This window comes from Mauremys mutica, chromosome 4 (assembly GCF_020497125.1).
Source record: "Mauremys mutica isolate MM-2020 ecotype Southern chromosome 4, ASM2049712v1, whole genome shotgun sequence".
Classification (NCBI taxonomy): Eukaryota; Metazoa; Chordata; order Testudines; family Geoemydidae; genus Mauremys; species Mauremys mutica.
Genome location: NC_059075.1, coordinates 117,770,478 through 117,782,497, shown reverse-complemented (window position 1 = coordinate 117,782,497; position 12,020 = coordinate 117,770,478). Strand labels below are relative to the sequence as shown.

General features: G+C 46.1%; 1 protein-coding gene across 1 annotated transcript in view; it reads left to right on the top strand.

The window, feature by feature from the left end:
* Nucleotides 1-11,107, top strand: part of LOC123368706 (NACHT, LRR and PYD domains-containing protein 3-like) — a 40,320-nt gene extending 29,213 nt beyond the window's left edge. The window contains exons 12-13 of the mRNA XM_045013750.1: nucleotides 9,723-9,790; nucleotides 10,618-11,107. Of these exons, the coding sequence (XP_044869685.1) occupies nucleotides 9,723-9,790; nucleotides 10,618-10,760 (211 nt within the window). The 3' untranslated portion in view covers nucleotides 10,761-11,107. The remainder of the gene's footprint in view (nucleotides 1-9,722; nucleotides 9,791-10,617) is intronic.
* Nucleotides 11,108-12,020: the final 913 nt, after the last annotated feature.

Here is a 12,020-nt window from a genome sequence, read left to right as displayed (position 1 = left end):
GTGTACTGCACACAGTAGCAGTGTTATTTCCTTTCTATCACCAAACAAACCAATTGTTGCTAAATCTATTGGAAACACATTTGTGGCTGTCTGTCATACCTGATGATGTCACAGCATTACGCGTTCTCATGTTAGCCTGATCTGTGAGGAGCAAGATCACAAACAGATGTCACACAGGAATGTGCAGGCTCCCATGGAAGACTTTCCATGACACTTGGCCACTTTTTTTCAATATGTTTTTCTCGTCTGTCTTTCACAAAGTGTTTACAACCATTATTGATAGTAGCTCTTTATTCAGGTCTGTCCTTGGCTATGTCTTCAAAGTTGTCAATATTTATTCCACATAAGGTCAGATTCTGCTTAAAGGTGTCTTTGAAACATTTTCTTTGATCAGCCCTCCTGCCCTTTCTGAGTTTCAGCTCCCCACAGAAAACTTTCTTCGGGAGTCTATCATCACAGAATCGTGACCCTGCCTCACCCGGTCCTTGATTCTCTACTGTGGTGGACGCGCCCTCAGGAGGTTTGCTCGGGGTTCCCTTCACTGCTCCATGTCCGTCTCTGTTGCTAGTGACGGACACATCAGACTTGGGATGGGCAGCTCATCTGGGAGACCGCAGGACTCAAGGTCTCTGGTCTCAGGCAGATCTCACTCTCCACATAAACATCAGTGAGCTAATGGTGGTACCCATAGCATGCCAGGCTTTTTGAACACACCTAACAGGTCATTGTGTATCAGTCATGACAGACAATACAACAGCAATGTTCTATATCAGCAAATGGGGGTGCACTCTTCTCTCCCCTGTGCCGAGAAGCCGTCATGTTGTGGGACCTCTGTATAGAACATTCAATACACCTGCAAATGTTGTACCTCCCTGGGGTACAGAACGAGCTGGCAGACTGCCTCAACAGGTCGTTTCATGGCCACGAGTGGTCCCTTTGCCTGGAGGTTGCAATTCAATCTTCTAGAGGTGGGGCTTTCCCCAGATAGATTTATTCACCACGCGATGCAACAGGCAGTGCCAGCAGTTCAGCTTCTTCCAGAATCACAGCCTGGGCTCCAGCATGGACACATTCTTCATCCCATGGGGACACCATCTTCTGTATGCCTTTCCGCCTATACCGCTCGTTCACAAGGTACTCCTCAAGATCTGGAAGGACCAAGTGCAGGTCATATGGATAGCACCAGCCTGGCCCTGTCAGCACTGGCACACATCTCTCTTAGAGATATCAGTAGTGGCTCCGCTCCCGCTACCACTCTGGCCGGACCTGACACAAGATCACTGTCCGCTTCAACATCTGAACCTTGAGGCCCTTCACCTCACGGTTTTCACTAAGCCCCTGGTCAACTGATTTTTAAAAGGACTGGACAGGCTGTACCACCACGTCCGCCAACCTGTTCCCTCCTGGGACCTCAATCTGGTCCTCTCTAGGCTAATGGGGCTGCCCTTCGAACTGTTAGCAACATGCTCACTGCTCTACCTCTCTTACAAGGTGGCGTTCCTGGTAGCGATAACTTCAGCCAGGAGGGTATCCGAGCTCAGGGCCCTAACATTAGAACCTCCCTACACCATGTTCTCTAAGGACAAGGTGCAGCTCAGACCTCACTCTGCCTTCCTCCCGAAGGTTGTGTTGCAGTTTCACATCAACCAGGACATCTTTCTCCCGGTGTTCTACCCTAAGCCGCATTCTAGCAGCAGGGAGAAGAGGTTCCAGTCTCTGGATGTCTGCAGGGCTCTGGCCTTTTACATTGAGAGAACGAAACTATTCAAAACATTGGTCCAGCTATTTGTCGCAGTGGCAGACCAAATGAAAGGTCAGACGTGTCCTCTCAGCGCATTTTGTCATGGATAGCGTCCTGTAATCGTGAGTGCTACAATCTCACAGGAGTGCCTGCAACTCCTCTCACTGCGCACTCCACCAGGGTACAGGTGTCATCCACAGCATTCCTGGCACAGATCCCTACTCAGGAAATCTGCAGAGGGGTGACATGGTCTTCCATCCACACTTTCACCACACACTATGTGATCACCCAGCAGGTCAGAGATGATGCGGTCTTCAGGAGAGCAGTGCTCCAATCAATAGAAGACTCCAACCCCACCACCTGAACTCGAGCTTGTGAGTCACCTGATTGGAATCGACATGAACAAATACTCGAAGAAGAAAAAACGGTTACTCAACTTCTCATAACTGTTGTTCTTCGAGATATGTTGTTCATGTCCATTCCAATACCCACCCTCCTACCCCTCTGTCCGAGTAGCCGGCAGGAAGGAACTGAGGGGGTGGCAGGTCGGCAGGGCTCTATATTGAGCGCCATAAAGGCACAACTCCAGGGGGCTCCCAGGCCAACCCTCCAGCTAGCTATTAGAGGAAAAATCTTCCAGCAATCATGCACATGAGCGTGCACACACCTGATTGGAAAGGACATGAACAAAACACATCTTGAAGAACAACAGTTATGAGAAGGTGACTATCTTTCTTTTCCTCATAGGCCTCTCCTCACTCTCTGTCCTTGCATCCCTTCAACCCCAGTGGTGTGCGCTGCTCCTCTCTGGCTCCTCTCCCCTCATTCTGTCTAATTCTCTTCCATGAGTCCACAGTTGCTCTATCTGTGTCCTTCTCCATAGTGCCCTGACTCCTTGTGCAGCTGTGATTGTCCAGTGAGTTTTGTGCCTTGGTAATCAGTGTGCAGTGGGGTCTCCTTATGGAGCATCCTGTCTGCACTAATTCATGGCCAGGAGCTGAGGGTGTGAGCTTGCACCTTCTGAGTTAGTTCCATGTCTCTTGTGATGAGAACAGCACCTGCCTGGGAACATGGAAGCCCTGCTTGGGCTTTGAAAATTCAAAATGAGTAGTTGTACCCTTACCAACACTCTGTTCTGTCTTTTTCTTCCATACTCCCCCCAGACCCCTGATGTATGACTAATGTCCCCTCTCCCCCTTCTTTTAAAAAACACTCTGAGCTTCCAGAGGAGCAAAAGGGAAACCCTTGCAGCTGCCCATCCTGCCAGGTTTGGCTGCACAGGCTTTTGAACATGTCATCTCTTAGTGCTTCAGTTACCTCATCTGTGAAATGGGGTTACCTTTGAGCTACCTCACAGGTGTGTTGTGAGGCTAAATTCATTCATGTTTGTACAGTAAATCCAGAGCGTTAAATGGAATCAAAGCAGTGGTTTGATTCTTCCTATACACATCAAAGATCTCTCCAAGTCCATCCCACTCCCTGATAGACATTCCTCCTGTCAGCCCCTGGCTGTCTGACAACCGTTTTGACCATTCACTCTCCACAGTGATCCAGCTCCCCACTGCAGTAAAGTCTGACTTCTCCTCTCCCTTGCCAGTTGATTAGGTACATTCAGCTGCATGACATGTGTTGGATGGGGTTTAAGATGCCTGCTGACAAAACACCACAGTGACGTGGGGTTTGAGATATTCCTGGTTGAACTACCAAATTGTCTGAGATTTAACATGTTACTTGGTGTTGCTTTTTGACACACATCTACCTGACATGGAGGGTGCACAGGATGGCAGGGGTTAGGAGGCAGAGTTAGTGTTGTTGTGGGATTTTAATTCTGCATTTCTGTACTTTCCAAATTTGTCTTTTCTTACTGTAACTTTAGCACTGACTTTCCTGGCATCTGTGGTTTTAAAATTACAGTACTCTTAATAGGGTGACCATACATCCCATTTTGGCTCGGACAATCCCTTTTTTTAAGCCCTGTCCTGACCGTCCCAACTTTTTTGGCATTTGTCCCATTTGCTCTTGCCAACTTGATCAGTGCCGAGTCATGTGAAGAGAGGCGAGCAGCAATGCCACCCCCGTGCAGGGGGCAGGAGGTAGGGCTTGGGCGCAGGGCCCCCGCATGGGGAAAAAAGGGTAAACTTTACTGGGTCCGGAGGCCCTGGACGGCCCAGCCCAGGCTGCCACCCCCATTACCATGAGGAAAAAAATTAGGCTAAATTGTAGCTCATGCCTGAGGATACTTATAGAAACTTATTTCCATGTATCTATGTATCTATTGTCCAGATCTTGTGAGATTTGCTGGAGCCAATCAGAAGCAGTGTGTTAGAGCAATTTCAAGCCACATTCTGAACAGGGAGTTGCTGGGCCTGCTGGCGCAGCCCAGGCCCTTCTCTAGAATACAGAGTGTGTAGCTTGTGCAGTTAAACTAGGACTGGTAGTTTGAGTCTGAGAGACAAAGAGATTTGTGCTCCTCTATGTGACATCGTCTATCATACCAAGATCAAGAACTACCAGTCCCAGATTTCTTGTGCATAGGCAGGAGGGAGGGACAGCTGGTGGAAGGGGCAAAGCAAAGCACCATAAGACAGTGGGAGCCAGTGCTGCTGCTGCTTCTGGTAGTATTTGCAGACCCAAAATATATGTGAGTAAGTGTCTAATTCACTCACAGTCACACACACACCCCATACTGCTGGCTATAAATACAAACCAGGCAGCCTGAACTGTAAGGTATAAAAGAAAAGGGAACTAAAAGAAGCTAAAGGAAACCAATCTATCCTCCAGTTTTTCAAAACAGACAAGGCCTTTCTGCAGTCAGGCAATATACTAATTAGGGAAGCAGATGAACAAAATCAAGATGATAATTATTTCAATATAAAGACTGTGTCTGTGTGGCACTGGCAATTTATGACAAAGAAAAGTTGCCAGAACGTGCAGCATGTGACTCAAGTCTAATGCTTGAAGATAGTCAGGTAGTATCACCATTAGCAGGGCCAGCTCCAGGCACCAGCTAAGGAAGCAGGTACTTGGGGCGGCCAATACAAATATTCGGGCGGGCCGTCCGTGTCTTTGGCGGTAATTCAGTGGCAGGTGCCTCGGCGGCAGGTCAAAGAGGAAGAGAAGGACCCTCCGCCGAATTGCTGCTGAAGAATTGAGCGGCTAGATTGACCGTGCCACTGATCGGCTTTTTTTTTTTTTTGCCGCTTGGGGCAGCAGAAAATCTGGAACCGGCCCTGACCATTAGCACCACCACATTCAGAAGGTTTACAAGAAGCAGGAGACAGTAGTGCTACACTATCTGATTCTTGTCTTTTCAAAGATCCAGGCTTGTGGCCTGAAAACATAACAGATTCTATCCATCAAAAAATTGTTCTATCTGGTGTCCTGACTTTTGAAGAAATGCAGAAGCTAGCCAAGTCAATGCCAAAGCAGGTTGGTGAGCATAATTTTCCTGAATTTCTTCTCAGATGTAAAACTTCCAACAAAAGAGAAAAGATACCAAGAGACTGGCTTGTTCGGAGTGCTACCAACCAAGCACTGTATTGTTTTCCATGTCGGCTATTTCCTGCAGGGAGGCATAAGCAATGCAGTATGCTGGCAAAAAATGAAGGGTATTCACCAATTGTGAAAAAATGGCATAAACTATATACTAAACTTCCTGAACATGAAAAGAGCATAGAATATAAAACTTGTTACTGCCAGTGGAAGCAATTACAGCAGTCACTGTCAGGTGGACATGGAGTGGACAGTGAGATTCAAAAACAAATTTTAACAGAAGCTACAAGATGGAAAGAAATATTGGAAAGATTGTTGGATGTTACCTTATTTCTTGGTTCATAAGGTTTATCATTCCAAGGAGAAAATAATCTGATAGGTGACCCACAAAATGGTAACTTTCTTGGAACTCTTGAGATTTGTGCTCATTATGACAGCATCACTTGTGACCATTTGACTAAAATCAAACAGAAGCAAACAGAGGGCAGAACAATGAAAGGACAGGTGCACTCTTATGGGAGAGTGAGAATGAGTTTATTGAATTATGTGGTAAGAGTATGCAGAAGGCCATCCTGGCAGAGAGAGAAAAGGCCATTTATTATTCTATCATATGTGATGCTACTTCTGATGCCTCTCACCATGAACAACGTTTTGATATAGTGATTTGTAGTTCACAACAAAGACAGTGGTACATTTAACATTAAAGAAAGGTTTCTTAAGTTTATCAACTTTGATTTAAAAAAAGGAGAACAGATAGCTGAAGTGCTAATTGGCAGCTTGAAGCATCATAACATTCCTCTGGATGACTGTAGAGGTTAAGGTAAACTTGCTAACCTAGTGGGGGGGGCTTTAAACTAGGTTTGCCGGGGGATGGTGACCTAAGCCCCAAGGTAAGTGGGGTAGTGGGATACCGGGAGAAAACACAAGGAGGAGGGTACAAGATGGGAAGCCTGATTCATACTGAGAAAGTAGGGCAATCGGCTAGTTTTCTTAGCTGCATTTACATGAACGCAAGAAGCCTGGGAAACAAGCAGGAAGAATTGGAAGTCCTGGCACAATCAAGGAACTATGATGCAATTGGAATAACAGAAACTTGTTGGGGCAGTTCACACTACTGGAGCAGTGTCATGGATGGGTATAAACTGTTTAGGAAGGACAGGTATGGGAGAAAGGTGTAAGACTTCCAACAAGAGAGAAAAGATACCAAGAGACTGGCTTGTTACATTGTATGTAAGAGAGCAGAATGATTGCTCAGAGCTCCAGTTTGAAGCTGGAGAAAAGCCTGTTGAGATTCTTTGTTTTAAGTTTAGAGGCGAGAGCAACAAGACTGACGTCATGGTAGGCATGTGCTATAGACCAGTGGTCTCCAAACTTTTTTGATTGCGCACCCGTATCAGTAAAAAAATTTTGAGCATGCACCCCCTGCCGCGCTGAAGCAAAAAAAAAAAAAGCTGCTTGGACTCCAGCCCGAACTGCCGAAACGCCAAAAAAGAAAAGAAAAAAAAAAGAAAAGCACTCCTCCTGCCGTGCACCCCACTTTGGAGACCACTGCTATAGACCATTGGATCAGAAGGATGAGGTAGACGAGACTTTCTTCGGACAACTAACTGAAGTCTCCAGATCACAGAAAGAATTGGTAGGGGAAGTAGAAGTGGGTGGCAACCTAGGCAGTAGTGACCATGAGATGGTTGAGTACAGGATCCTGAAAAAAGGAAGAAAGGAGAGTAGCAAAATACAGACCCTGGACTTCAGAAAAGCAGACTTAGACTCCATTAGGGAACTGATGGGCAGGATCCCCTGGGAGGCTAATATGTGGGGGCAAGGAGTCAGGAGAGCTGGTTGTATTTTAAAGAAGCCTTATTGAAGTTGCAGGAACAAACCATCCCGAAGTGCAGAAATAATAGAAAATATAGCAGGCGACCAGCTTGGCTTAACAGTGAAATCTTCGGTGAGCTTAAACTCAAAAAGGAAGCTTACAAGAAGTGGAAATTTGGATAGATGACTAGCAAGGAGTATAAAAATATTGCTAGAGCATGCAGATGTGTAATCAGGAAGGCCCAGGTACAATTGGAGCTGTGAAGGGTAACAAGAAGGGTTTCTACAGGTATGTTAGCAACAGGAAGAAGGTCAGGGAAAGTGTGGGATCCTTCCTGAATGGGGGAGGCAACATAGTGACAGATGATGTGGAAAAAGCTGAAGTACTCAATGCTTTTTTTGCCTCGGTCTTCACAGACAAGGGCAACTCCCAGACTGCTGCACTGGGCAACACAGCATGGGAAGTAGGTGAGCAGCCCTCAGTGGTGAAAGAACAGGTTTGGACTATTTAGAAAAGCTGGACATGCACAAGTCCATGGGGCCAGACCTAATGCATCCAAGGGTGCTGAGGGAGTTGGCTGATGTGATTGTAGAGCCATTGCCCATTATCTTTGAAAATTCGTGGCAATCGGGGAAGGTCCCGGACGATTGGAAAAAGGCAAATATAGTGCCCATATTTAAAGAGGGGAAAAAAAGAACCTGGGCAACTATGGACCAGTCAGCTTCACTTCAGTCCCTGGAAAAATCATAGAGCAGGTCCTCAAGGAATTCATTTTGAAGCACTTGGAGGAGAGGAAGGTGATCAGGAACAGTCAACATCGATTCACCAAGGGCAAGTCATGCCTAAGAAACCTGATAGCCTTCTATGATGAGATAACTGGCTCTGTGGATATGGGGAAAGTGGTTGATGTGATATATCTTGACTTTAGCAAAGCTTTTGATACGGTCTCCCACAGTATTCTTGCCTGGAAGAAGCTTCAAAATGGCTACTTCAAAAGTATTCTACAGATCTTTCTGAGAATTTTCCTTTTGAAATGTTGCACCTGAAAAAAAAATCTTCAAGTCTACTTTTGGAAAATAATATGAACCACCCCCACATATCTTATTAAATGAGATTTAAAAAAAATTGCAATTAATTTTCAGTGAAGTGTGCATAGCTCTATGGATTTTTCGCACACTGCCAGTGACTGTGGCAGAAGCTGAAAGAAGTTTCAGCAAGCTAGCACTCATCAAAAACTGCAGGTGTTCTACAATGGGACAGGAAATGTTAAGTCACCTAGCTATCTTATCTATTGAGAGTGAACTTGCAAGAGAAATTGACTTTGGGGGGCTAATTCATGATTTTGCAATGAAAAAGGCCATTAAAATGAAGCTTTAAAGTTAATTGACCTAATTATAAAACGTTTGCAGTGATGTTGGTCCATTAGAACAAAAAAAAATCAAGACATCAACAGGATATAATAGCTTTATAATGACCACAAAGTTACAAAATAGTCAGCAAACTTGTAGGACTATCAGGCTGGGTGTTATGTTAAACAAAAATAGCAAAGGGTGGGGGGCATTTTCAGAAACGTAGAATATGTAACAGTAATTTCAGAATTAAAACAAACTTTTTTAATGGTTCATGAGATTGCGTGTATGGGATGTGGGATTGTGGTATGTGTATGGGAGAGGGCCCGTGTTACAAATTTGTACTGGGCCCTTCTCAGATGAGCAGTGATGCCAGCTCCAGCCTCATGTGGGGCGCAGGCAGGGCTTGGGCGAGCAGCGATGCCAGCTCCAACCTTGTGCGGGAGCTGGTTGGGGGGACAGGACTTGGGCAAGCAGGGATGCTAGCCCCGTGTGGGTGGTGGGCAGTGCTGGATTAATGCAGGTGCTTTAGGTACTGCAGCCCAGGGCCTCTGGCTATGGGGCCTCTGCAAAAATAAAGGGCTCAGGCAGGCTGCCTGCATGCCATGGCCCCATGCCACTCCCAGAAGTGGCTGGGAGTGGCATGCACCTGAGTGGCACGTCTCTGTGAGCCCCTGGCGGGTGGGGGGGGGAAGGGGGACAGCATGTCTCCCCATGCTGCTCCCACTCCCAGCACCATCTCTGCGGGTCCCAATGGCTGGGAAACCAGCCAATGGGAGCTGCGGGGGCAGTGCTTGTGGGTGTGGGTAGCACACAGAGACACTGCCTCCGGTGTGCGCAAAGACATGACAGCATCCGGCGGCCTCTAGGAGTGGCGTGGGGTCCCAGCATGCAGGCAGCCTGCCTGAGCCATGCTGCACCGCCGGCTAGGAGCCACCTGGGGTAAGCACCTCCTGGCCAGAGCCTGCACTTCACACCCCCTCCTGCACCCCAACCCCCTGGCCCAGGTCAGAATCCTCTACTGCACCCAAACTCCCTCCCAGATCCCACACCCTCTCCTGCACCCCAACCCCTTGTCCTGGCCTGGGTGCCCCATAAATATAATAGCCCCGGGCCCACAGGAGAGTTAATCCGGCCCTGGTGGTGGTGGGTACTCGGGAGAGTGACTCGGGCCAGCACTGCCCCACACAGTGTCTTGTTTTCCCTTTGGGAAATATGGTCAGCCTATCTATTAAGATTCATTTGAATTATATTGTTGATAAATAATTACAATCTTGGCTTTAGGTTGATAGTTTTTTGTCATGGTTCATTTTTGTTTTCACAGCTTGTCTGAAAACCACATAGATGAAAGAACAACCAAGGAGCTGGACGTTTTGCAGAAGATAAAACCTGGTTTGTCAATTGTGCATTATACAGCATTGAGCCATGAGAGCCCAGGTGCAAAGCGAAGCTGGGTGGCATTGCTTCTATCTCAGCGCCATACATACACCTCCAAAGTATTGACTGGGATTGCAGAATTTCTGTGGTATATTTTTGTGTTGCACTGGGAGATTGGACTTGTTTTGCTGTTAAGCATGGCTACATATTGGCTTCTGTGATTGATAAATATTTAAGAATCTGAAACACAAGGCCGTATAGAGGATTAACAAATCTTGAAACAGTTTTTGATTCTCTTACAGAAATCTTAATGGTGTAAGAGGTGTTAAGTGGGAATTAATTTCCCCTTAAAGCTGTGATGTCAAACCCCTGATCATGTGATGTATTTTTGTTGCTGCATCACATACTCAGATTCTATAGAATCTAAGCTTTTCTTAATTGACTTTTTAAAAGTAACTTCCTTGGCTTCATAGTGTGACAGTCTGTTACCCTGATCTTCACCCCTTTTACAAAACCATTGGGAGCTCCTCTCTTCCTGCCTCCAAAATACCTCAGGGGCTCTACCAATTTTTACAGAACTTGGGGGCTTTCCAAGAAGTGGGGGCTTCTCTCCCTTGTACAGATTCAGGGTTCTTTTTTCTCCCAAACATTGGGACTCTGTGGCAGTATGTATCCCTATGTTCACCCCTTTACTGGAATATGATAATTTTTGTACAAAGTATGCCTTGTGTGGTATCATTTGAAAACTCTTAATTTGTTGATCATTATTATCCTGGTAAAATATGTGTGTCAACATTACATGTAAAGTGATAAGATTCCTCTGTATGGTATTACTATGACAGGGAACAGTCACACACCAGTCCCTCAGAGACCAAAGGAATCTGATTCTTCAGCCAGGTGTCTATTAAATCAAATGCATCAGCACCTGGTTAAATGGCCACTCTTCAGCAGGAAAGAGTATGTGAGTGAAAAATTTACATCTTGACAAAGAAAGAGCTTGGGGTTCCCGTCTACATACTTTCTACTTCCTGAATCTCAGCTGGAGATGATTCTCGAAGAATAGAAAGAACTATAGGAAGGGAGAGCAGACACCCTATGGCATTGACAACACTTGAAGAACAAAGGCAGCATTACTGGATAGGGTAAGGGACCCAGACTGAAAGAAATTCAGCCTGTAAGACCATTGAAACGTGAGAAGAGAGACTTTGCTTTGAATTCACTTAGCTTCTTAAGTTAGGCATTCATTGTGTTTTACTTTTATTTTCTTGTAACCAATTCTGACTTTTATGCCTCATTACTTGTAGTCCCTTAAAATCTACCTTTCTGTAGTTAATAAACTCATTCTATAGTTTTATCTAAACCAGTGTGTTTGGATTGAAGTGTTTGGGAACCACCACTTGAGATAACAGTGTCTGTGCATATCATTTTCTTTTGATGAAAAGATGGACCTTCTAGGAGCTTTCATTGTCCACCCCTGTGCTGGCACATTTCTGAGGGACCAGGCAGGGACTGGGAATTTTCTGGTGTCACTGTGCAATACAATGCATGAGTCCCTGGCAGAGCATTAATGTAACATAGCTGGGAGTGATTTTGCTGTGCATGAGCAGCACGAGGAGTGGTAGTTCTCACAGCAAAGCAGTGTAAAAGGCATCCCAGGCTGGATTGCCGAGAGGACACAGCTGCAGTCCAGATTGTACCCTAGGTAATGTCACACGTAGTGTGAGTGGGGTGTTGGGGGAGTAGACCAATCTGCAGAGTGCACCAGCGCTTCTTCTCCCCTCCTGCAAGGGAAAAGCATCTGCTAGCATCGAGATCAGCAGGCAGGGCAGTGAGACAGATCCCATGGGCTCTGGCAGGCAGCTGGGATTGTGAACTCTTTGGATAGGGACCATCTTGAAGGGGAGAGACTCAGGAGTAGGAGCTGGATTTGCTCTGTGCTCGGTCTGACATTGGAGGCGGGGGATTATTGGGGGGTTTTGTTGGGTGGAGGGTGTGGGAGGGAGAAAGGGAGTCGGGGCCCAGGGAATGGAGAGTTATGGAATGCAGTGGTCTGGTAACCTTCATTTTCAGTCTCTTAGGGCAGGGGGAAGACACAAGGCTCTCCTTGGATCCAGTGGGGAATTGCCATTCTGTTCCAATAGCTCAGTCATTGTTTGTTGTATGTTGCCTTATTGTTTAATTTTTTTATTTGGGTTTTTCATAGTGTTACACAACTCCACAGCTATTAAGTCGGCATTTTCTGTAT